This window comes from Apodemus sylvaticus, chromosome 3, assembly GCF_947179515.1.
Source record: "Apodemus sylvaticus chromosome 3, mApoSyl1.1, whole genome shotgun sequence".
Classification (NCBI taxonomy): Eukaryota; Metazoa; Chordata; class Mammalia; order Rodentia; family Muridae; genus Apodemus; species Apodemus sylvaticus.
This window is the reverse complement of record NC_067474.1, coordinates 160,048,328-160,074,649: the sequence shown is the minus strand read 5'-3', so window position 1 is coordinate 160,074,649 and position 26,322 is coordinate 160,048,328. Positions and strand designations below refer to the sequence as shown.

The 26,322-nt window shown below is 38.7% G+C and overlaps 4 protein-coding genes across 21 annotated transcripts in view; 2 read left to right on the top strand and 2 right to left on the bottom strand.

Moving 5' to 3' along the window:
• The window catches only part of LOC127681600 (oocyte zinc finger protein XlCOF6-like), a 1,434,619-nt gene that overhangs the window by 1,061,120 nt on the left and 347,177 nt on the right, over nucleotides 1-26,322 (bottom strand). The window lies entirely within an intron of this gene.
• LOC127681615 (oocyte zinc finger protein XlCOF6-like) overlaps nucleotides 1-26,322 on the top strand; it is a 988,257-nt gene that overhangs the window by 673,296 nt on the left and 288,639 nt on the right. The gene's annotated exons all lie outside the window — the stretch shown is intronic.
• Nucleotides 1-26,322, top strand: part of LOC127681617 (oocyte zinc finger protein XlCOF6-like) — a 1,149,846-nt gene that overhangs the window by 927,740 nt on the left and 195,784 nt on the right. The window lies entirely within an intron of this gene.
• LOC127681646 (polyadenylate-binding protein-interacting protein 2-like) lies at nucleotides 17,855-18,387 on the bottom strand. The gene has a single exon (XM_052178123.1). It carries the CDS (start codon nucleotides 18,267-18,269, stop codon nucleotides 18,003-18,005), a length of 267 nt encoding a protein of 88 aa, XP_052034083.1. The 5' UTR covers nucleotides 18,270-18,387; the 3' UTR covers nucleotides 17,855-18,002.

Genomic DNA, 26,322 nt, shown 5'->3' with positions numbered 1-26,322 from the left:
AGGAGACCTGAAACAATTATGAGTAATTTATTTTAATTCTAGCTAATCTTTATATTGTAGGTACCACCCATCAATATTTGTAATTTCTTCTAGCTTACTGATAATTTAATAATCAATGAGCTTCCATTATAATAAATTGCTTCATACCAAGAAGTCCTCCATTTATTGTTAGTCAGATACTGTAAAAATTCACATGTTATTACTTTATAGCTGAGAGTAACGATTCTTCAAACATTAAATATAGTTATTAACAGGTAGGTTATATCTTTACTGCATAATTTCTTCACAATATCTCTCTCTCCATATTGGCCCTCAGTTCCCTTCTCATCACCCCTCTTCTCTCAGTCTAGAGCAGTTTGAGCATCCTTTAGGGGCTTGAATAATTATCTCAGTTGAATAAACCATGGTGCTAATGGACCAGGTCAAGGTTTCAAAACTTGAACAAGTCAGTACCATAACAGAAAACAGTTCATCCATATTTGCTCCCTGCCTATTACTCCTGCTTATAGACTTTTCCCTGATGCCTCCTGTTAGCACTATAAGGATAAAGTTTAGTGTGTTTCTATACCAGGACTGGAGACACCTGGTGAGCTGTGGTCAAGCCGAGATGTCATTACATTTTCAGACTCTTATTTTTAGCCACATATAAACTGAAGCCAGAGTCCATACCTCTATCATTCCTCTAACTAGATTAGTGTTCTTTTATCTATATAGCCTTTGAAAAGTATTTAAGACATGTCTGTAAGTTAGTCTGCCAACTAACCAAAGCTGATGTGTTTGTTCAAATAAAGAGGTATCCTTTTCTACTTGAGAAAGAATGTAAAATGGCATTAATTGTTGTCATGTAGAGGCTTGGTATTTGTGGCATTGCCCTGATACTTCATTGGTGGGTTTTGTTTGTCATGTGATACTTAAGATATAACTCAGCTCAGTAATTCTAATGAAAACATAAATTGAAAACCTTGATTCAACAAAAGAAAATGTAACATGTTATATTGAGCACATCCATACATGATATAATTTCCCCCTTGCATAAAATATTAAATGAAATGGTATTACTTGTGAGAGAATACTGAGTGATAACATTAAGTTGTTTTCAGTATTTGTGTTTGTGTTAAACGTGACATGTTTAACAGAATCTTTAGTACACCAGGGCCCTGCTTTAAATTGATTATGTCTAATTTCTGTCATTGGAGTGTCAGGGATGTTGAAAGCTCACCCACCAGGCAAGTGAAAGTTAGGTGTCTGGAATAGACCTTTACAATCTGGAAACTGCAACCAATTGGAAAGTTTCTGGAGATTCCAGTTACACAAGTTCATTGGAAATAGGCCGCATTACTTGATGACTTACTATTGGAATAATGAGATAATTATTTCAAATGTGCAGAGATTTCATGTGCTATGGTAAAATTCCAAATTGTAGACAATAAAAACAAATCTCAACTTCTACCCCTAGCACAATATTATTGCCTTCATTCTATAACCATTTATGCATATATTTCTTGTCTATGGTACAGCAAGCATATGGTGCTAGTGGACTGAATAGATCCAGGTAGATTCACTGTTGGAGTTATGTGGAAGAGAACACATGAAGAGTTTGAGAGATAAAAGTCATTTGCTTAGTGAAAATCACCATATCACATTTGAAGAGCAAGGAATCAGAGGCTCTAGATTTGGAACGTACAGTATCTGTGGAAGAGCATTGTAAGGACCACACTATGTGCCATACTACAGGGGCCTCGAGGGCTTTCCTAGAGCAACTTCCAGTTCATATTTTGTAACCCAGCACAACTAAGACAGTACCATGCAGGCAAAGGAAACTTCTGTTTAGCTGCAAGACAGCTTGTGGGACAGTGTGAGGATGGGAAACATGTGGCGTAGGTAGTGAAAGTCATTACTTGATTGAAACTGGTATTCTGAAGGGAGAACCCAGAAAAGGGACTGAGAACCTGAAGAAAGGAGGCATCAGAAGCCTAGCCTTTTCCTGAAGATTATGGAAACACCATGCAGTGTAATGGGGGAGGGGGCACTGCATTTATCTCACAACAGTAAAAATATTTCCTTGATCTTCATTTCCTGCACATTTAGGCAAGAAAAAAGTGTCAGTCTCCCGAGTAGTGGGTGACATTGAAAAAGCCATGGAAACTCCCAGAGTGTAGGGAGTTTTGGCTAGTGGACAGGCAAGAACTGGACTGAGACTGAGACTACTTTCCTGCTCATGAGAACATTGACCCTCAAATCCTAAAGTCCATATCTTAACAGTGTTGGTAATCTACTGAATATGTAAGTGTGACTCATTCTGATATTTTCATTTACCTTATTGTCACCAGGATATTTGCATAATGATTTGCAAGTGGAAGTTCTTGTGCATTGTTTGTAAACATGGTTATATTTGCTTGGTGGCAGGTACAAAACTGTTATATAGTTCACATCCATCTATGGTTTCTAACCCCCCTATTGTATCACTGTCCTAGTAAACATAATGGACTTTGCTGTTGGAGATTTGCCATTCCCAGTGAGCTTTTTACATCTTAGTCCCTTAAAGATCACTAGAATTTTGATGGGATGTGAAGCTATATTTAAGTCTTTTAAAAAAAATAGCTGTCTTTAAAGTTATGACTGTATAAACATAGATTAAGCTAGGAAACACCCCATAATTACTTCCCATCTGAAATATATGAACTGTCAGCTGTAAATATGATATCTGTAAATTCATATATGTGTCCTCATATACTAATTTATTAATGTTATACCTTAGAATCTGTAAAAACACTTTATGTTTGCATGCTGTGAGATGATTTTAGGCCACAATGTTTTTCTAGTTTGAAAATGAAATACACATTAAGATAGCAATAGAGATTAAAATTTACATAATCCTGAAACTATGAGAACAATTCTGCATCTTTTTTCTCCATTCAGAATAGTTCATTGTTCCCATACATACATGTCCAAGGTGGCCTACTGATGATAGCTTTTGATTTGTTGTCTTGAAAAACCATCTTCCTCTATCACCCAGAAGTCACCTAGTATACAATGTGAGGTCTTCAGAATCATCTGCCTGACTCTGCCTTTTAATACTGGGATTACAATAGTGTAAGAACACATCGGGTTCAAACACCTTTCTAGGTGACTTTCCAGATTTCTTAACAGTCAACTCAAGAGGATGGTCATTACCTAGATCCTGTTCAGCTGGCTTTGAACTGAGATTGGAAGCTTCAGAACTGTAAGTGTGTGGAATTTTTCTTTTATTTCTTAGTCCTTGTGTTTTCAGAAAAAAACATCCTGCAATTTGGTGAGCATTGTATAAATGAATGTTAGATCTCACAGAGAAAAATGAGATCCTTAGAAATTTAGAAAATATTGCACAAGCCTTTGCCTATTCTTCATGTTGTTTTTTCTTCTGTCCGATATATTCTTTATTTACATTTCAAATGATATCCCCTTTCCTGGATTCCCCCCCCCAAAGTCCCATAATCCCTCTCCCCTCCCCCTGTTCTCCAATCACCCCCTTCCTGATTCCCTATCCTGGTATTCTCCTATACTGCTGCACTGAGCCTTTCCAGGACCAGGGACCTTTCCTTTCTTCTTCTTGAGCATCATTTGATATGTGAATTGTTTCTTGGGTATTCCAAGCTTCTGGGCTAATATCTGCTCATCAGTGCATACCATGTGTGTTCTTTTGTGATTGGGTTGCCTCACTCAGGATGACATTCTCCAGTTCCACCTACTTGCCTAAGAATTCCATGAATTCATTGTTTTTAATAGCAGAGTAGTATTCCATAGTGTAAATATACCACATTTTCTGTATCCATTAAGATCTTTACCTACCCTATATTCGACAGAGTGTTGATATCCAAGATAGACAAAGAACTCAAGAAGGTAGACTCTAAAGAGCCAAATAACCCTATTAAATAAAATGGGGTATAGAGCTAAACAAAGAATTTTCACTTGAGGAATATCGAATGGCTGAGAAGCACCTAAATAAATATTGAACATATTTAGTCATCAGGGAAATACAAATCAAAACAACCCTGAGATTTCAACTCAAACCAGTCAGAATGACTAAGATAAAAAATTCCAGAGAAAGCATTTGCTGGCGAGGATGTGGAGAAAGAGGAACATTCCTCCACTGCTGGTGGGGTTGCAAGCTGGTACAACTACTCTGGAAATCAGTCTGGCAGTTGTTCAGAACACAGGGCAGGATACTACTGGAGGACCCTGTTATACCTCTCCTGGGCATATACTCAGAGGATTCCCCATCATGTAATAAGGACACATGTTCCACCATGTTCCTAGCAGCCCTATTTATAATAGCCAGAAGCTGGAAACAACCCAGATATCCTTCATGTTGTTTCTTACTGGAGGTATAGTTTATCCTTCATATTTTTCCTTGGAAATTTTAGGAACTCAGTGCCTTACACTCATCCAAATTATTTAATCCCATTTTCACCTTTATTTGAATGACCTCTGATTAGAAGTGGTGGGTCTCAAGTTATTCTAACTAAAACTGTTCCACAAAGATTTATTTCTAATCGGAAACTGCATGTGAGCTGAGGAATTTTATGTAAAATTGTCTCTGTTTGTTTCTCTTTTTTAGTTGAACACAACACTTTTAGGAGTTGAGCTACTTTTAGTAGAATATACTTCTCACGTGGAAGGCTCACTGATAAGAATGACTTTTTCAACTGAGAAACAAAACAAAGACACTTGTCAGGTGCTGTGAAAGCAGACAATTACAGGTATTTTTCAGGTTTGAGATAGCCTTTCAGGAGACTGGGAAGGAAATGGGCACATTCTCTTGGAGGCTGTTGTGAGGGTATACCAGTTTATAGAGGTGCTTTTACTTTTTACATATTCAATTTTTGGGGGAAAGATTTAAATAGGATATGTGTTCAATTCCCAAAGTACTGGGTAGCTGATATCCAACCTTAATGTCAGTTTTAGACATCTGATGCCTTTTTTTGAGTGCGGTTGGCAACAGACATAGAGAGTACATACATATTCTCTGTAAACATATAAGCTTCTGCTAATATAAAAAAAATAGCTGTCAAGAAAGAATGGAAGCAAAGATGGTACAAATTTGTTTTCCACATTCTGTCTTTGTATACTTGATTCTGTAGGAATCTAATTTACATAATCTCAAGATTTTCCTAATGTTCATGTGATGGGCTTTCTGTGTATTAGGAAAATGTTACTTTACTGAACTGTGCATATCAGTGTTGATGCATAACTCTTTGTGGCTTAACAACAGTATTAAATGATTTTTGATTGTAGCACATTGTAAGATCAGGAAAATTCATGTTTCTTGAATTTTTTTACCTTAAACACATAGAAGATTCACAATCACTACTCATTTTTTGTTCCATTTTTCCATTTCAAGAATGACTTTGATAAAAATTGTTTGGTATCTGCACAAACTTGTAAAATGTCTCAATTGTCTTTCTATTGATATCTTCCTCAGACAATAGTCAATAATTTCTACTATTCTAATTTAAATATTGATTTTTATTCTAATCCAGATGCTTTTGAACTAGACTTTCTTAAAATTACATATCATTTTAGCATTCCTTTTTTATTTTGCCAATATGGTTCATTGCTGCTGAAACAAAATTTTTACCATCTCTACGTAATAAAAATCTTCCTTTTCAGTTGTGCACCATGTTCAGAGAGAACATTCTCTTGGTAGAATATGCTTGTGTGAAGGAGGCCTACTGATTTCTTCGAGTCAAATTTGAATTCAGCCACTTTACTAAAATGTTTATGAACTATTATTTTCTAGTAGAATTTGTTGGTTCACACATGTATACTGTCATATCATCTGAAAATTGTGATACTTTGACTTCCTCCTTTCCTGTTTGTATTCTGTTCATCTCCTTTAGCTGTCTTATTGCTGTATCTAGAACTTTAAGAAGAATATTGAGGAGATATCCCAATAAATATCTCATGTGTGGTTATTTGTTCCATGGGGTGTTGTGATATATCGTGACTTCTGACTGCTAGGAGACATTTTGCTTCACAGCTGTAACATTTGCAGTAGGACACCTTTCTCCTAAGAGCTGCAAGTCCTACATTGGCGTTAACCTACAATGTACCCACAGCCAAGACTGAAATATATACAGTGTGGAACTCAAATAAATTTCTTTTTCTTTCCTTGAGGATTGTCACTCTGCCAGACCAAGGATTTGCAAAGACCCCCCATACTCATATCATCTAACCAGTAAACATCAAACATAGTCTTTCATTCTGATCAAAATTTCAGAGATAAACACAATCCTTATTTCACTTTAAAATTTTAGTTTGTTGGTATCTTTATATATAATGGACCTATCACAAATTATTATTCTTTATCTCAACCCACAAAAAAAACTATCTCTGAATATTACAGAAAAACTGACCAGAAGTTTGAAACTAGTGTTTGCACTAACAAAATACTACTACCTGTACATCAACCATTACAGAGCATCAACAACTTGAACTGTCAGAGTGACCTCATGGCCAACATGTTGTGTTTGAGAAACAATTGTCTGTCAGCAGGCCCCAGAATCAAATGTCTGTAGTGAATTCATTGGTAACATATGCAGCAATGTTTAGTAAAGTCATCAAAAGTGAAGAACAAAGGTAAATGCATTAAAAGTGTCAGATAATAAAATATTATATGTAAAGATAGCAGATCCATACATCTCCTCTTTATATGCCCCAGTAAAAACACCTACCAAGCAGGTCAGTAAAAGAGACCGCACTGAGACAGGACACTCTGAAAATACAGTGAGCAAAGAAATACCCAGGGACACAACTACTGCCTGAGGAGACAAAGCCTAAAATCAGCACCCCAGACACAGATTGCCTAGGCAACAGCATAGTTACAGTACCAACTAGGGAAATACGTCATCCACAGAGCCAAGCTATCTTATCATGGCAGATCATCCTGAATATTCTAATATATTTAAAAGCACAAGAAAAAGACCTAAAAACCAACTGTATGAAGGTGACAGGGGTTCTAAAAAGGAAATGAATAAATACCTGAAAGGAATTTAGGACACATGATCAAACTATAGGAGGAAATAAATAAATGTCTTAAGTAAATCTGAGAATAAACAAAGAGTTGAATGAAACACAGACAACTTTCTAAGACACAAATTGGAAATTTAAGCAATAAAGAAAGCAGAAAAAGATGGAATCCTGGAAATGAAAATTACAGGACCTTCTCTAAGGCAAAAAGCACAGTAAACAGGCCAAGGAAACAAGACAGCCTAAGGAATGGGAAAACAGGATTACCCACTGTATATGTTACATAGATAGATTCCTAACATACAAAATGTATTAAGATAGCAGATCCATACATCTCCTCTTTATATGCCCCAGTAAAAACACCTACCAAGCAGGTCAGTAAAAGAGATGTTCTTAGAACAAACAATTCAATTTAAAACATGGGGTAGAGTGATGCAGAATTCTCAAAAGAGGAAACTCACATGGTCTACAAACACTTAAACAAATGTTGAACATCCTTAGTTATCACAGAAATGCAAATAGAAACTACTTCGAGATTTATTTTCTACACATGTGAGAATAGCTAAGGTCAATAATGCTCATGCTGGTAAGGATGTGGAGCAAGGGGAACACTCTACATTGTTGGAGCGAGTGTAAACTAATACAGACACTGTGGAAATCAATATTGTCTTTCCTCAGAAAACAGGGAATAGGGCTATTTCAAAATCCAGCTTGGAATATATACCTAAAATATGTTCCATTCTACTGAAAAAACACCTACTTTCATTGTGGCAGAACAGAAACTTGAAATGAGCTAGATTTCCCTGAACTGAAGAAGGGATAAAAAAAATATGTGTTACATTTATACAACAGAGAACTACTTGGATGCTAAAAAATGACTAGAATTTTACAGAAAATAGATGGAATTAGAAAAAAATCATTGTCAAGTAGGGTAACTGAAACTCAGAAATATGATTATGGCATGCATCTACTTCCAAATTCATAATAACTATTAGGTGAACGATCAGCTGCAGTCCACAGACCCAGAGCAGACGGTGAATGAGGAGAACTATAGGGGGACTCATGGATCTTTCTGGAAAGGAGAAATAGAAAATATTCTGAGGGTGGACTGGGAGTGAATGGACACAAGAGTAGGAGGGAATCAGTTGGGGAGGCAGAGAAAGTGCAGTGCGAGGACGAACAACTGCAAGTAAGGGGCATTGGGTGTTGATGTAGATAGCTGTAGTACTAGTAACTTCCTGGCATTTATGAAGGTGACCTTATTGAGATCTCCTAGTATTGGAAAATGCAGAATCTGCATTGGCCATCATTTGTAGACAAGCAAGGTTTCAGTGGTGCTTTACATTTGGTGAAGTTGTTGTCAAGGAAGTCACATGGAGATTCTTCAAAAAAAAAAAACAGGCTGAAGCTAGGACAGGAAGTTTCTCTCTGACAATGGTGACAATGCAACATTAGTGAGGAGAACTTCCACAGAGCTCATTGAGTGTAGAGTTGTCACGCAGGCACAGGCTTGGGCATTTTACTCCTATTTTCTAGTCTCTTGGGCAAGAGAAGGTATTCTAAAGGCTACAGAAAGAGACAAAAAAACACAAAACAAAATAAACAACCCTCCCCCTAAAATCTGCACTGCTTGAAAAATGTGCAGGGGCATGGTGGTACCAAATGTTTGGTTTAACTTGAGCCCCCACACAATGTGTGGAAACCCATGCCTTATAGGATCGTGTCAACAAAAAATCACAGAGACTTCAATGACAGGAATGGGGGACCCACAGATCTGTACCACTTTTTCTGTTGTTTGCCTGTTTGCTTGCTGATTTTTGTGGGACTCCTAATAGAGGGAGCAGATAGAGCTCTGACTCTCTCACCTCTTCTTGAGCTACTTTCCTACTATAGAGTTGTCTTTTCCAGCATCAATATGAGGTCCCTTGCCTTGCCATTTCAAATGTTATTTGTCTATAGTTTCATGGAACTCTGCTTGTGTCTACAGAGGAAACAGAAGACAGGGAGTAGATATGGAAAATAGGAAGATAGTAGTAAACTAGTGGTAGCCAGGGTTAGTGGACAAAGAAGAAACTGTGCTCAGAATATATTGTGTGAAAGAAGGAACTATTGTAATTAAAACACAATTCAATTTGTCCTAAAGAAAATGCAAAGAAAGCATCAATAATGAACAGAGAGAAGCAGAATACTGAAGACAGGGAAAGCAAGATATTGGCAGGTAGCATTGTTCTGCAGTTGGAGAGCAAGAACATCACACAGCTCTTTCTTGGGTCCTGTCTATATCTGTGAAATCAGAAATCTTGCTCATGGCAATGTGAAATAATCATCAGGCCAGAAGCAAACCCAAACTATTTTTGTAATACTATCTTTCACTAGTTTAGATTGTGGAATTACGCAGGTTCTTGGTCACTTAATTCCAAGACAGAATTCTTGCTTTTCTTTAGAGAAAATTAATGTTTGAATAACTATTAAAATAATGAAAATTTGTGTGAATGCCATGCAATATAGGAACATTCATTACACAACATATTAAATGTAAACAGAGTGACATATAAAAATATTAAATATTTAAACACACTCTACCAGCAAAAGAAATGAGATCACAACCTAAGACAGGATATTTGATCAGTAAAAAAGCAATGAGATGCTCTATGTGGCTAACAGTATCACATTTTTCTTAAACTATATTTTATTATCAATATATAAATACAAACAAATCTGTTTGTTTCTTAACCACATTATTACTTTTTGATTCACTAAGATTTGTTGGCAGAAAGCTCTCATATCATTCAAATAAAGCAGCATTCTGCATTGTTACAGTATGCTATAATAGCGTGTTTTATTTAAGTCTCTAGAAAAAACTTGATACAAAACCATGACAATTAGTTTTTCTTCTCCACATTGTACAAACCCCTTTAAGGTGATTGCTTCAGCTAGATTCTGTGCTCTCTGCCCTCCAATTCCTCTTGCCACCTGTAGTATAGAAGAGATGCCTGAAGTTCTCACCCATTTCACAAATGAAATAAAATTAAAGATTAAAATATGAAGAGACAGAGAAGTGTGTAGACACTGCCTAAATTCTAATTACCTGATGTTTCATGACCCATATAGCACTGACTGTGATTCCTTTAGAGGTGTAAAGTCTTTTAACCATTGCTAACCAGTCTTAAACCATTCCTTTACCACAATGTCCTCATGAGGTACACAGCCTATCTTCAATGAATGAGCACTTAGCTTATTTTAAAATTTAGGTTACCATCAATATAACTGCAAAGAGCATGAGAATTCTGATACTTATTAAAACTAATTAAGAATGCTTGAAAATATACTGAGACTATTTTTTAAATCCAACACAAGTCTGTCATTTTATGAGAACCCTGTAGACTGTAGGCACACAAAATCTTGGAAAGCATGATACTGTCTGGAGAACGGGGTTTACTGTGTAGTTTGTGGCAATCAGGTTCCATCAGTATGGCTACTGTGTCTAAATGAATCAGAATGCATACACTAAATTTGTGTGATTTTATATCAACTTTTACAGCACAATGTGGATTTAAATATTTATAGTTGGTATCTTTGGAAAATCGGAACCCACTGCTTTCAGAGTTTGCTTTGTGAGCTAATACATAATTCCCTGTCACATTCAGATTCATTTTTGCACTCTGAACCTTTTTTTTTTATTTTCACTTTTTATCTTCAAAAGTAAATAATATTTGGTAGGTTCTTTGTGACCATAGCAATGTTTTCTGTGTTGCTAAACTCATATTAAAGTCCTCTTTCTATGCCTTTGAATATTATTCCCATCTATTTCAGTTTTCCTGCTTCCAGGGGATCCACATTCAGGAAGGGTCCAAGGACAAAGACCTCTGCCCAGGTCACCATATGGACCAAAAACAAACAAACAAAAAAAAAAAAAACCAAGCACACACACACACACACATACACACACACACACACACACACACACACACACACACACAGTCTGACTCCTAGTTAGTTTCAGACCCAGAAGATCAGACTCTAATAGCTCAGTAGAACTTCTTCTCCTGGCCTGGAGACAGAGAGCTCCACATCACCATCTGTTCTTCCTCACTTCTTGATAAGCTGTATCAATGTCTCCATTTTTCTCCTGGAAGAAACATCCAAACTGCCTCCATCTGGGACTAGTGGTTGCTAGGCCTGTTTAGAGTCCCTATTTAGCTTAGGCAACCATAAGACAGCAGCAGCTCCTCTCCTGGAGGAAGCAGGGATCAAAGAACATAGATAGCTGAGGCATTCCTGTTCTGCCCTTCTACCCTAGGATCAGACAAAACTCTGGTCTGGGAAATTTGCACATTAATACAATTTCCCAGTCTCCCAGGGCAGTTCCTGTTTCTCTTCCAAAGCTCAGGGTTAATTATGTGTATGTTCCATTGCATATACAATGCTCACTGCAGCATCTCTACCTCATAACTAGGAAGTCCTGCAGGCAACCTTAAGTGAATGTCAAGCAGTAACACCAATTAAACCAAAAAGTGGCCATGAATTTGAAAGCAAGGAGTGGATAATGAGGTGAATGAAAAAGAGAAATAAAAAGGAAAGGGCAAGGCTGCGGTTGTGTGCTGCAACAGAACATTCATTACAGATAAACGGGAGAGCATAGCCAGCCACAATGACATCTGGAAAAGCAGAGAATGGACATGAATGAGCCATGTGGGGAAAGAAGCCAGACCAAGAGACTAAGAGTTTAATGGTAAATATGAAGGAGCAGGGAACCAAAACACTTGGATTATATGAGGTGAGAGAGCTGGGAGAAGAGCCAACAAATCCTTGGGCTAGAGGTCAGGATAGTCCAGCAATACCCAGTAAGTAATAAGTAGGGGCTGAGGGAAGCTGGGAGAACATGGCAGCAAGGTCTGCTTTGATTTGTTAATTAAGCATCTCAGACAGTTGTCCCTGGGTGTGAGAATTAACAATAGGGTGGAATAAGAAGTTTGGCATGATTTATGTATGATCTCAAAAGGTATTTCAAAATGTTGAAACAGGCTTTCTGGTCCCATGTTCTTCGGGAAACAGACATGTGAATTAAAGTACATCAATAACTACTCACACCTTCCTCTCAGATTGTGGATTTTCAGACAGAAAATGTATAATCCTAGGCACAGCTACATCAGTTTCTCCAGACATTGTTAGTTACACACAAATTTGATTTCTAGAAATAAGTTCAGTTCCTCATCCAGAATCTTGATTGAATATGGCCTGTGAAAATGGCCAGTTTGGACTTTTACTTATCATCTAAAATTGAATACCAGACTACTTGATACTAATGCCAAGTACTATCAAAGCAGGAAAACTCTCTCTCTCATTCCTTTCTCCCAGTTCATTTCTGTGATGTGAATATATCAGCTTCAAAGTTTCTCACTAAATTCAATTCTTACACAGGTCCCTCTTTGTTTGAAGTCTCCTGCAAGATCCAGGGAGGTGGAAGGACCCTCACTCAGTGCTGTCTTTCCCTTCTCATTGGCCAGTTAGTGTCCAGTCTGAAAGGAGTTGCAGGAATGTCTTTAAAACACTGGGCAGTAGAGCCAGGATTAGGAGTTCAAAGAAAGTCTTAGCAACACTGCATGAGCAAGGCTGACCTATATGAGGTCTTGCTATAAAGAAATATGAAAGACCTTTAGAAAAAGGAATGTAATTCATAGTGAATCAGAAACATTGGAGAATAGAAACAAGAACCAGAACAGAGCAGTAAGAATAAAAATAAATAAATAATAATAGTAAAAATTGACTTTTTAAAAATCATAAATAAAATTGAAAAACTGGAAAAGAGCAGACACTTCCCTGGTAGAGGGGATGGCATTAATAATACAAATCACACAGCTGAAGTGAGATCCTCACAAAAGCAGGCAGTCTCTAATAGAACCTAAGACAAGCAGTTTGCCATTAGGGATTCCTGCAAAAAACAGGCTGAGAATAAGTCATCTAGGATATCCTGGCCTTCTGTTCCTAGAAAAGAAGTTGAGTAACTTCAATAAAATACTTCAAGGAGATCGAATTCTAGTTTAACCTGTAATGGCCTCAGCAACAATACAAGATGGAGAAGTGGTGGAATTGTCTTGCTTGCTCTGTCGTAATACAGTGTGTGACAATACAGTGCAGGTATTGCAAATCAAACTCAGGTTTTCTTTTTACCTTTTTTATTAGATATATTTACTATTTGCATTTCAAATGATATCCTCTTTCCTGGTCCCCCTCCCCCAAAGTCCCATAAGCTAACTCCCCTTCCACTGTTCCCCAATCAACACCTGCCTGCTTCCCTGTCCTGGTATTCCCCTACACTGCTGCATATGGCCTTTCCAGGACCAGTGGCCTCTCCTCCCTTTGATGTCCAACAAGGCCATCCTCTGCTGCCTATGCTTCTGGAGCCATGGGTAACACCATGTGTACTCTCTGGTTGATGTTTTTGTCCCTGGGAGCTCTGGGAGAACTGGATGGCTCATATCATTGTTCCTCCTATGGCGCTGCAAACCCCTTCAGCTCCTTGGGTCCTTTCTCTAGCTCCCCCACCGAGGACCCTGTGCTCAGTTCAATGGCTGGCTGAGAGTGTCCCACTCTGTATTTGTCATACACTAGCAGAGCCTCCCATGTGACAGCTACATCCAGCTCCAGCCAGCAAGTACTTGTGGGTATCAATAATAGTGCCTGGGTTTTGTAACTGTATATGGGGTGGATCACTAGGTGGGGTAGTCTCTGGATCGTCTTTCCCTCAGACTCTGCTCCACACTTTGTATCTGTATCTCCTTCTGTGGGTATTTTTGTTTCCCCATTATAAGAAGGACCAGAGTATCCATACTTTGTTCTCCCTTCTTCTTGGACATCATTTGATATGTGAATTGTGTCCTAGGTATTCCAAGTTTCTGGGCTAATATCCACGTATCAGTGAGTACATAACATGTGTGTTCTTTTGTGATTGGGTTACCTGACTTAGGAAGATATTTTCTAGTTCCAACCATTTGCCTAAAAATTTCATAAATTCATTGTTTTTAATGGCTGAGTAGTACTCCATTGTATATATATACCACATTTTCTGTATTTATTCCTCCATTGGGGACATCTGGGTTCTTTTCAGCTTCTGGCTATTATAAACAGGGCTGCTATGAAAATAGTGGAACATTTGTCCTTATTACATGCTGGGGATGGCTCTGGTTATATGCCCAGGACTGGTATTACAGGCTCCTCCAGTAGTAAAATGCCCAGGTTTCTGAGGAACCACCAGACTGATTTCCAGAATGGTTATACCAGTTTGCAATCCCACCAGCAGTGGAGGAGTGTTCCTCTTTCCCCATATCTTTGCCAGCATCTTCTGTCTCCTGAGATTTTGATCTTAGCCATTCTGACTGATATGAGGTGAAATCTCAAGGTTGTTTTGATTTCCATTTCCCTGATGACTAAGGATGTTGAACATTTCTTTAGGTGCTTCTCAGCCATTCGATATTCTTGAGGTGGAAATTCTTTGTTTAGCTTTGTACTCCATTTTTAATAGGGTTATTTGGCACTCTGGAGTATAACTTCTTGAGTTCTTTGTATATATTGAATATTGGCGCTCTGTCAGATGTTGGGTTGGTAAAGATCTTTTCCCAATTTGTTGGTTGCCATTTTGTCCTTTTGACAGTGTCCTTTGCATTACAAAAACTTTGTAATTGTATGAGGTCCCATTTGTCGATTCTTGATCTTAGAGCATAAGCTGTTGGTGTTCTGTTCAGGAAATTCTCCCCTTTGCCCTTGTGCTCAAGGCTCTTCCCCAGTTTCTTTTACATTAGTTTCAGTGTGTCTGGTATTATGTGGAAGACCTTGATCCACTTGGAATTAAGCTTAGTACAAGGAGATAAGAATGGATCGATTTGCATTCTTCTGCATGCTGACCTCCAGTTGAACCAGCACCATTTGTAGAAAAGGCTATCTCTTTCCCACTAGATGGGTGTAGCTCCTTTCTCAAAATTCAAGTGACCATAGATGTGTAGGTTCATTTCTGGGTCTTCAATTGTGTTCCATTGATCTACCTGCTTGTCACTGTACCAACACCATGCAATTTTTAACACTATTTCTCTGTAGTACTGCTTGAGGTCTGGGCTACTGATTCCCCAATAAGTTCTTTTACCGTTGAGAATAGTTTTAGCTATCCTGCTTTGTGTTGTTGTTGTTGTTGCTTGTTTTGTTTTGTTATTCAAGATGAGTTTAAGAATTGTTCTTTCTAACTCTATGAAGAATTTAGTTGGGATTTTTATTTTTATTATTATTATTTTTTTGTTTTTGTTTTTTTGTTTTTTGAGACAGGGTTTCTCTGTATAGCCCTGGCTGTCCTGGAACTCACTCTGTAGACCAGGCTGGCCTCGAACTCAGAAATCCACCTGCCTCTGCCTCCCAAGTGCTGGGATTAAAGGTGTGCGCCACCACTGCCCGGCTTTTAGTTGGGATTTTGATGGGGATTGGGTTGAATCTGTATATTGCTTTTGGCAAGATAGCCATTTTTACTATATTAATCCTGCCAGTCCACAATTATGGGAGATCTTTCTATTACCTGAGGTCTTCTTTGATTTCTTTCTTTAGAAACTTGAGAACATCCAGTGCTCTAAGTGATTGAGTCATCTCTCTTCAGTACCTTGTATAAATTAACATATCTTTTTACCTGGGCTTGAAGAACAATACTGAGAACAAAGCAGTCAGAAAACAGGTCACTCATCTCGCCTACTCTAGCAACTGAAAATGGTTGGTGGCACATTATGCCAGCTCCAACCCTTGATTAGGCAAACTTCATAAGACCCTGTAAAAAAAAATTAATTAAAGGCCAGAGTAGGTGGCAGTTCACACTTGGTAGCTGAATTAAGACATGAGGATTTTCATTTCCTGGAGAGTCTGGAATATGCAGGGAGACCTATGTCCAAATAAGATGGAAGCTTCAGCTTAATGTTCTTGCTTCCCTTCCCAGCACTACTCTGGGGACATGTAGGCAGATCTCTCTTAGTTGAAGATCAGCTTGGTCTATATAGAATCTTTCAGCCCAGACATGCTTCTTAGAGAACCCTTACCTAAAATTATGGTAAAACACAAAACAAACAAACCCGGGAGGGAAATGAGGTACATTTAAAACTCACACTTGAGTTATATTTCTCACATCAGCCTTCCCATTTGTTACATGAAACATGCAAGTCCTCTTGTGATCAGACTTCCCAAAATATCTGAAATAAAATGGAATAGTTAAAGTGACTTAATCTCAAATCAATAACCAAGATCCTGGTTTCTACCACTGTTTTTAGTGTATCCCCTGTTCCTATCTCTGTAAATGGCAGCCTAATATGTCAAACTATGCCCTTGGTTGAGCCTTGACTTTGCCTCCCTTTTACATATTCCATGTAAATTCTTTAGAATTTCCTCAATACAATTCTAGAATTTACAACTTCTCTCTTGCTGTTCATGTTTCCTCTCACCCCTCAGCATCAAGGCAGAATACTGTAAAACTATGTCCTGCCTTGACTTGAATCCTCTTAGACTCTGAGCTGCACTGCTCTAACCTCACCCTGCACAGTGCTCTGGCCACAGTCCCAGCCTGACTGTTTCTCACACAATGAGCTCCTGACAGTTCAGGATTTCCACACCTTCACCTACTGCTGTATCATTTGGAATCTTCCCTGTGAGTTCCTAGATATCTTCTCTGGTCATCTACTCAGACTTCTCTAGGAATGTCTACCCTGTGGAATGCAGACACCTGGTTCTGGCCTCCAGCTTCCCAGCAAGTGTCCCTATTCAGTATTGTATCACAGAAATCCTTGGTGACTAACAGGTCTTTCATGTGGCTTCCTCAGAGAGGAAATCTTGTCAAGCCTCCCACTCTTTCTCCAGCTAATAAGTAAGCCAGGTTCCTGCATATTATCTCTGCACTGGGAAATGGAATCAAAAGTGTTGAGTTGGAGGCTAGCCTGGGCTAAATGGAACCTTGTCTCAAAAACAGCAGTAACCATGGAGACATGGACCTTTAATCTCAGCACTCAAGAGAAAGACCCTATTTAGTTACAAAGTAACTTTCCTTTTTTTTTTTCCGGTTCTACTATCATTTTTTTAAATATTTTTGAAAAAATATAATTTTTTTACAATATTTTCAACTTAAACACTATTCACACTGAACACGTATGGCAGCTCAACCTACTCAAATAACGGAGTTTAAGAAGCCAACTGTTCTAGCTTTGTTAAAAGAAAACCTGTGCTGCAGACCATAGTCATGACGGTTAACAAAGCAAGGAAGAGCACCAAAGTCATGCTTCAACTGGATCGTGGGCTGCTGTGGGTCTGTGTTAGACTCCACACATGATGGCCATGATGCGATCAATCTTCAGAAGATGAAAGCCTCAAATTGCATTTCCCCAAGATTAACACTAGGAGAACTCAGTATTCCTAACATGATAATACACCAGGCAGACTAGCTCCTATCTGAGCACCACCTTGTAACCCCAGTCAAAGGCTTTCTTGTGAAATTACTTACTCCAAAAGTTAATAGATTTTCTTCAGAAAAGGTTGTTTTTGATGGACAAAAGCAACTGAGAAATCTATTTAACAATCAGAACCTAATTTAAATTTACTTATCTTTTTTTTTTTTTACAATGTGTAGATATTAAAAAGTGTCAACTAACCCTAAGGAACCAGTTTAGCCTCAAAGACAGACAATTCAATGAGATTTGGAGGTGATTTAATTTGGTTCTTTGTCACAATTGACTGGTGCTTCTTCCATTGCTGTCTTTACATTAAGCCATGTGGCCAATTCTACTTTCAGTAACTGTGTGACAGTTTCTTACTTAGTAACAGTCTCAGCACTTTTATTAAGCATAGTAGACTAACAAAAACTTTGGCAATGCATAAGTGTAACACAGTGACGAGAGAGCTTTTACAATGGAGTCTTCTAACACTGCCTTCCCAGTGTGGAAGCTGTGCTACATCCACCAAAAGTGGCCGGCTGCTCAGACATGTCAGTACTTCACCCCAAGAATAAACTCCTTTGCATTGGGATTCAGATTGCTCTTGACCACAAGATCTTCCAGAGAAGAGCGATCACTGATAACAAGGTCATTAAACTGGTCTTGGATTTGGTCCATTGTTTGTGGGCGATCTCGGGCTGGAATAAACCATTCGTGTTCTTCTTCCTCTTCCAGCATTTCTTGGAAACAGCGTTCAATAAATTCTTCTTCCCACAACTCCTCTTCTATTTGTCTGTTGAATTCCTCTTCATTTTCCATTCACGTGTACTCTGCAAATGGATTATCCTCTTCATGAGAATGACCGTTAATAATCACATCGTCATTGATGATGCTTGGGCTAGTACTGCTGTGACTTGGATCTTTCAGGGTTGGTGTTCATTGTTTTTAACCCAGTGCACTACTGCGGGGACTGTAGCCAACGAATCCTGTTGGCCTCCACCGATCTCCACATGCAGCACCGCTCCCCCGCTCAATGTGTGCTTTGCCCACCGCCTCCCTTCTCCCACAAAGTAACTTTCTGATAAAAAGAAGAGTGTGTGGCTCCTTTGAAGGGCTCAGTGGGTTTGCTGTCTATGGACTGCTGAATACTGGAAGGCAGGATGCAATACAAACAGAGTTGGTAGTAATAGAGGATGTAGACTCAAAGGGGCAAGGTGTTTCAACTCACCCACTCCAGCTTTTTCCACCCCAGGGTCCCTGGACAGTTCCTCTTTGAACACTAGTGAACCTGAGGTCTTCTCTATGTTACAGAGGTTTGGAGAAAACAACCAAGGGGGTGATGTTTGCAATTCCTCTAAGTAAGCAGAGGTTCATGTTCATTTTGTGAAGAAATGTGAGAAACTTCATCACCCTAAGGGCAACCTGGTGTCTAAGAATTCTGGTATGCATCCTGGCCTCATGCTTTAGTTCTGTTCCTTGTTCCCATCTCTCTCCAGAAGCTGTCCCTGGGAGGACATTTCTCCCTGAACTTCGGGCGTAGGAGCAAAGGGGCTCCCCAATGGATGATACGGCTTGTGTAACTAGGAACAGCCCTGAAATAATTACCCTAGCTGAGGAGAAACTGCAGCTTATCATTGGCCTCACAGATATACTTGGTTTCCTTATCATCTGCAATCTGTTTCCTGGGCCTACGGATCTGGATGCCCCTTGCCTTCTGTGTGGGACACCACAGGATGAGCAGAGTCCTGAAAATCTACTAGATGCAGTACAAAACAGGTGAGTGTCAAGAACATTGGTGTTTCTGGGGATCTCAGTTGACAGTTGCAACTAGAGTGGAGTACAGCATGTAATTCCTGTTGATTTTGGTGCTGTGCCCTTTTACACATGGTGAGCATCCCCTTATCAATCCTGTACCCATGACACCAATTTAGATTTCATAGAAGGAAGAGGTTTAATACATCTTATGTGTTGCCTCTGTGTTAGGTAAGCTCCCTGCTAGAAGCATTGGGGCCCGAATCCTGAGATAGCCTTAGGAAGAGCTTGCTCTATGGATATTGAGTGCTAGCAGGTTTGGGCTGTTGAAATCCTCAGTCCTTTGGCAGATGTGGTGCTTTTCCCCTACATGCTGTCTAAAATGGCCTTATTATATGAGCTCTTAAGCTGCACATTCAAAGACCTTAGTAGAACTTAGTAGGGCAGTTCTCAGAGCCACTGCAGTCAATGTCTTACCTCACCCACACACAGGACATCAAGGCAGAGGAGGGGTAGTGGGAGAGATGAATTTTAACCAAGACCTTTAGTTTTCCATTATGCATCTCATGTGCTAGTGCAGATGGGAGTCCTGATAAAGCCTGGTGGAGCTCAAATTAGTTGAAATTTGGAGAACAGGATGAAGACACTTTGGCTCTCCTATAAAGTGGGTAGAGAGGAACAACCCTCAATATTGGAATTTCATAAGTGGCTTAGTAAAATCACGCAACTGAGTTTTTCAAGGCCAAGTCAACTGTGCTAAGAATTCTATTAATATTCACATCTTCTCCTCCTTCTTGGAAAGGGTTGTGGTAGCTAGATCAATATGGATTGAGTTTGGGGTGACCAAGGCTAAACCAGTGGGTAGGCACAATTCCTGCCCCAGGGCGGGGATCCTGGACCCAACCCAATGTCGTCTTAAGGATTTCAAATGCATGCCATGGCATGTATGCACCTGTATCTACACACATGCACTGTCTTAGCAAGGGACTCACTGAAAAATGTGTCTCACGTTGAGTGAACTCTCTCATTGATCTCATTGGAAGTGTTCTCTTGAGATCCCTGGTATCTTCATGCCCAATTCTAGAAACTGGGTGACCAAAAACCCTAGGAACCCAAACATTAGGAAGCTGACAGCCAAGAACCCCATCAGAATCAGATTTGGCAGCTGTTAGGGAATTGGGTCCTATTTCTCTCGTGCCTTGTATTCTTTAGGTTGCATAGTATTACATTTGAGCTTTCACATGTGAGAGATGGCTAAGCAGTAAAGAGCACATACTACTTGGAATGGTTTCAGTGAAAATATTCTCTATAGTCTCTGAGATGTGAATGCTTAGTTTCTGTGAAGGTCTGGCCTTGGAGGAATAATGTAACTGAATATGGGCTGTGGGAGTTTAAAGACTCACTCTTCTGAAAGCATTTACTATGTATAATCTTTGTGATTCTGGCTAAGAGCCTTTAGCTCTAAGAAAAACTACAATTCTGATCTACAACAACTGAAAGGAAAAGAAAATACCCTTCTGAATATTTTTTTAAACTGTACCTGACAGAGGCTAATAAAAAGGCAGATTGAACTGTAAATAACTTTCAGTAAGGAGAGCTCTAAACAATGTCTCTCTGATTTTTTATTATATTTTTAGAAAGAATGACACGGAGTAGCTTTGGTCAGTTAGAAATTCATGTTGTAAAATGAATCCACTACATATGCTTGTTTCTGGATCCACAATGATAGGATGAACACAAAGAACACATGTAAAGATTTAAATAAATATCCAAAATGAAAATTCTCCAAACCAACACCTCTATATCCACTTAAAAACTTCTTGATTAGTTAAATTCATAAATAAATGAAGAGTTCCAAGCAAGACTAAAATTAAAGTGGTCCAATTATTACATGTAAAGAAATCTAATTTTTTGTACTGATGATTTAATTTTTTCCAACTTGAAGTTTCCATTTAAAGCTAGGTAAGAGGCATGGAAAGATCTCAGAGAATATAGCACTGGTTGCTCTTCCAAAGAAACCAGAGAAAAGGTAATACCATGAAAAAGTTATGATTCTAACAGGAACTTCCATTATTCAATTGTTCTTTTGACATTTCAGAGAGTTTACATAAACAGAATGTAGTTCAAAGAAAGATTCAGTACTCCTACAAGAAATGCATTCTTACCCACAAACAAAAGAATGTTATAATTCTCCAACATCACATTCATGTACAATGCCCTCTGAAGAAAAATGAGACATTCCCATTCTTCCAGAGCCCTTGAAGGTTAACAGACCCTGTAATAAAAAACTACCTAGTTGCTACTGGACAATATTGATTTCCTATGTTAATAATAAAAAGCCCTAAAGAATAAGAGATAGTTTGTGATACAGATGATGAAAGGAAACTATTGAAGGACAAAAATTTTCTAAAAGTTTAATAGAGAAGTTATGAACTGCTGCTCTTACACAGACAATCTACAGAATGGCTTGCTATAATGCTCTCATTTATACAGCAACTTACTCTGATAAATTTTCTGTGATTTCTGAGACCTTAACAGCAAAGACAGGATTTGCCAACATCACCACATTTGGATTTAAGTCTACAGTTTTGATACTATAATATCTTTTAAATGCCTCTAACAGGAAATGTGTTTCCTGGCACCCCAATAGCACTACACACTAAATTTCTAGACCTAGTTCTTTAAAATCCAATTATCTCTGGTGAACACTAATAAGAGGAGGAATACACAGCATACAGACATACATTTGGGCATATGTACTCAGCACACTTTATTTAAAAAATGAACTTTAAAAAGATAGTTTCTAAAATAGTCATATACTTCCTTGTATTTATATCTCTCAGAGAATGTATGATATAATCATCTCAAAACTATCAAATGTTTACAGAATATAACATGAACAGTTGATATCTAGATGCAGTAATGCACCTTTATGAAGTATGTGTTCAATTCTACAATTGCTCAAATTTGAACACTAGCCCAATCTTGGGTGCAGTTGGGTCTCACATGACTGTACTATAACATATCCATTTGACATTGTGAGGCCTAGGTAAAATGCTACACACTTTCCATAATAAAGAAGAAGAACATGAATTGCAGAATTAATGGAATGGGCTAAATGTCTGAGTTTTTTCTTTAATCAGAAAAGAGTGCAGAAAAAATGGCATAAATAAAAATAGAAGCATTGTCCCAAACCTTTAGTTTTTCCCCTATGTAATGTACAGTTTGGTGGAAGAGGAAACAGAGTAGATGAAGAATTCTTCCTTTTAAACAAAAGAAGTGAACAAATTGGACTGACATTCATTTAGGCATGAAAATTAATGGTTAATGCACAACACCAATGCTATACTTCCCTGAAAATATTAACTAATACATTCCATGTGGTCAAATACAAAGGTGGACACAGGACTTACAGTAATTCTAAAAATGAATGAAAAGAAAAACTTTTGTCTAGAACCCTAACCATCCCTGAAATGCAATTTATGTGAAATATGAGATCTTCCTTCCATACTAATATAAAAGGACACAACTCTATTCAATGTAGGGGGAAAGGGATTTATGGAAATTCATACTGTCATTTAACATGGAACATGGAATTAGGAATATTTGAAACCCTGGCTGCCCATCCAAAATTTGCCTCAGAACAAACACGAAACAGAAGGATAGAAATAAAAGGTGAAAGGTGAGTAACAAGGGATGGTAAAGATAATGAAGAGATGCTAACTGTGCAAGCGCGCTTGGGCACTTTGTGTGTTTACTGGCTGGTTTTTTGTGTCAACGTGTCACAACCTGGAATTATCACAGTAAAAGGAGCCTCGGTTGAGGAAATGCCTCCAAGAGATCCAGCTGTAAGGCATTTTCTCAGTTAGTGAACTGTAAGAAAGAAAGTTGAGCATGTCAGTAAGTAACATCTCTCCATGGCCTCTGTATCAGCTCCTGCTTCTTGACTTGCTTGAGCTCAAGTCCTGTTATAATGCTTCTGTGAATCTTGGTCATCTCTTTTGCATTTTCTCTTGGTGATCTGTATTTTTTTCTGTAATGTATAGAATGGATTCTGATCATGTATGTGGTCCATTGTTTATTTAAATATCAAACTGTGTATACTCTCAGCCTGATAATGCTTTCTTTCTGGCTAAAAGAATCGTTGTTTTCAATGGGAAACAGCTTGAACCAGAAAACCATCTGTTACATACATAGTCTTGTCACTATGACACCAGTGGCCATGCCTTGCCTGGCAGATTGAGATTGTAGCACACAGGATGCAAATCTGGTTATGGTCATTGACAACCTTGCCTGTTATCCCCATTTGCATAGGTTTAAAACTAATCAGAGCCTCAAAATTAATCAAATTTTGACATAAACAGACTGCAGCTTTCACTGCCTGCCATGTCATCACATCTAACATTCACTTATGACTCTGGAATATTTCACTGAGACTAATCTGGCAAAATCAAATTCGTACCCTTGTTCTACTGACAGGAGAGATCCACCCTACCCCTTGTTCAATCAGTATAACACACCTGGATCCTTTGTGAGAATCTCCTCGGCCTTTACCATCCAGGGCCCTCAGTTTTAATTTACACTTACGCAAGTTTGGCTGTTCATATTGGTACCTGAAAATGGGGAAATAGTGTTCAGACAGAGCATGGAACATTGCATGGAACAAAAATGAAAGATACCAACACCTGGCAAAAGGATAAAGAAAAGGATGAAGGAAAGAGAAGATATCATGAGAATGTTTCTTTTTCTATGAGGATTTCAGTTTACCCTACGAGATGTGAGAGTCAGTCACACAGTTAACACACGGAGTCTTTTTCCCAGCAACACCGAGGAGGAGCCAGGAAGAATCAAGAAACTATCCTGATGCACAGAATGCAGACTGTTGAAATTCCCCAACAAGAGGTCTCTGAGAAAAAGCCCTTAGTGCAGGGTCTAAGCATCCCCACAACTGAAAGAAGTTCACAGTGCCGAATTCAACACATCATGAATGTGCATGGGCAGAGTGCTTTTCATAAAATATGCACCCATTTTTTCTATGTAAGTTAGCAATCATAATTATTCAAAAGGTGCTGTCTAATTCTGGAATAATCCATAGTAACTTTACTACTTAATGCAATATCTTGGCCTGATCTCATCATCTCACAGCATGCTGGCCTGAACACTGGAAGAACTCGAAGAAATTCAGGAAAAATGGCTAACTGTGGTGCCAGCAGACATTGTTGGCTGGGTGCTTTTTTGACTCCTGGTTCTTAGTTGGTTAAACACCCTGTTCTCATCCTCAACACTGCCGCCATCTCATGGCCTGCTCCATACTGCACCCAACCAAATAACTTTGACTGTTTTCTCTCTCAGAATGAAATGCCAAAAATTGACCTCTAAGCACTTCAAACTTTAAAACAGGTATCTTCTTGGAACAGTGAATGTTGCAAGTCTTAAGAAAATAATAAAACCTCATAGAAAACTCTATGTAGCTTATGAACAAAATCCATCTCTTGTCAGGATGTAACATTTAATAAAACTTGCCTACATTGTGTAATTGGTTTTTCTCTGGTGATACTCATGGTTAGCAGAACCTACAATCTATCTTTTCTTCAGCCAAACCTTGCTTCAATCCTGTCTTCACTTTTCATTCAAACCTAAGGTGTAACATTAATAACTAAGCCTATGTAGACACATTTCTGAAAGCTGTATTTTCATCAAAGACGTCATATACCTCATTGCTAAATTAATGGAGAATATAACTGTACTCAATAAATATTAATATCTAGAGCTATATAATGGTACTTTATACTGTATATTTTCTAATTCAATCAAATATGAACTGGCCCTTCATAGTGCTAATATTTAAAAGGTGTTTCAGAATCCCTGTTCATTTCCCTGGAGACAGGGAAATTAAATGTCAAATGGAGGAACAGGGGAGTTAAGAAACACAGGTAAAGTTGAATTCCAAGAGCTTTATTAAGGCTTTAGCAAAGAGAACTCCCATGTACAAACTTCAGATACTGCAAAGGATCTACAAGATTATTTTAGAAACATATCTGGCAACCACAAAATTAATTAAAACACCTCTATAAACCACAGTTCATAGAATCTCAAACTTCCAGACAGTGGTGAAATATCCACAACAGATCTGTGAGAGTGGCAGCAGAAAATGCACCCCTGCTCCACACCCCTGCTCCACACCCCTGCTCCACACCCCTGCTCCACACCCCTGCTCCACACCCCTGCTCTACACCCCTGCTCTACACCCCTGCTCCACACCCCTGCTCTACACCCCTGCTCCACACCCCTGCTCTACACCCCTGCTCCACACCCCTGCTCCACACTCCTGCTCTGTGCCTGCCTGTTTCCCAGTCCTCTGATCTGGCAAGCGACAAGAACAACTTCTGATGTTTTAGGATGCCACCACAGTAACTAGCTTAAGGAAGTTTTCAGGTACCTCAAATACTTGGGACTATTCTCCCACCACTACATCCTGACCAAGAGGTAGCCAGGATACCAGAATGTTGGAATTGTGGAACTTTCTGTCACCAAGGCCTAGTTCCTCAGATCAAGACCTTCTGAACCTGACCAATATTAAGCAGCTTCCTATGATGTGATTCTTCTAAGACTACCTGATTCAGGGTCTTATAATTAAATAGCATCCAAATTCTTCACAGGTTTTTGTTTGTTTGGATATTTGCTTCCTTGCTCACTTGATTGACTGCTTCTTGTTTTGATTTTGTCTTTTTCTTAAACTCATCTGATCAGGCAGGTTTGCCTACCCTTGCCATCAGGAACAGTTCCTCCAGCTCTGTTGCCGGCTGACCTCCACACAACTGCAGCTGTCCAGATGCCCACAACCTACTCTGAACAACTTTTCCTAAAGTTTGATGCTAGTCTAGACCAGAACGTGATGTAGTATGACACTGCACCTTGGTCTGAAAGCTTCAGATACAAGTGATCCTGCCTAACTTCTCACATTGTCAGTCATGCAATAAGGACACACCTCCTGTTTTTAATAACTCAAAATCCCTAAATTTACAAAATTTTAGGACTTAAAATATCCCCAATCTGCAAATTTACATATTTCTGCTCCTGAAAATCCTATCCCCACAATAACACAGTATACAAAGCCTGT

Coding starts and splice junctions, on each gene's coding strand:
- LOC127681646 (XM_052178123.1), bottom strand. CDS start 18,269: ATGGAAAATGAAGAGGAATTCAACAGACAAATAGAAGAGGAGTTGTGG.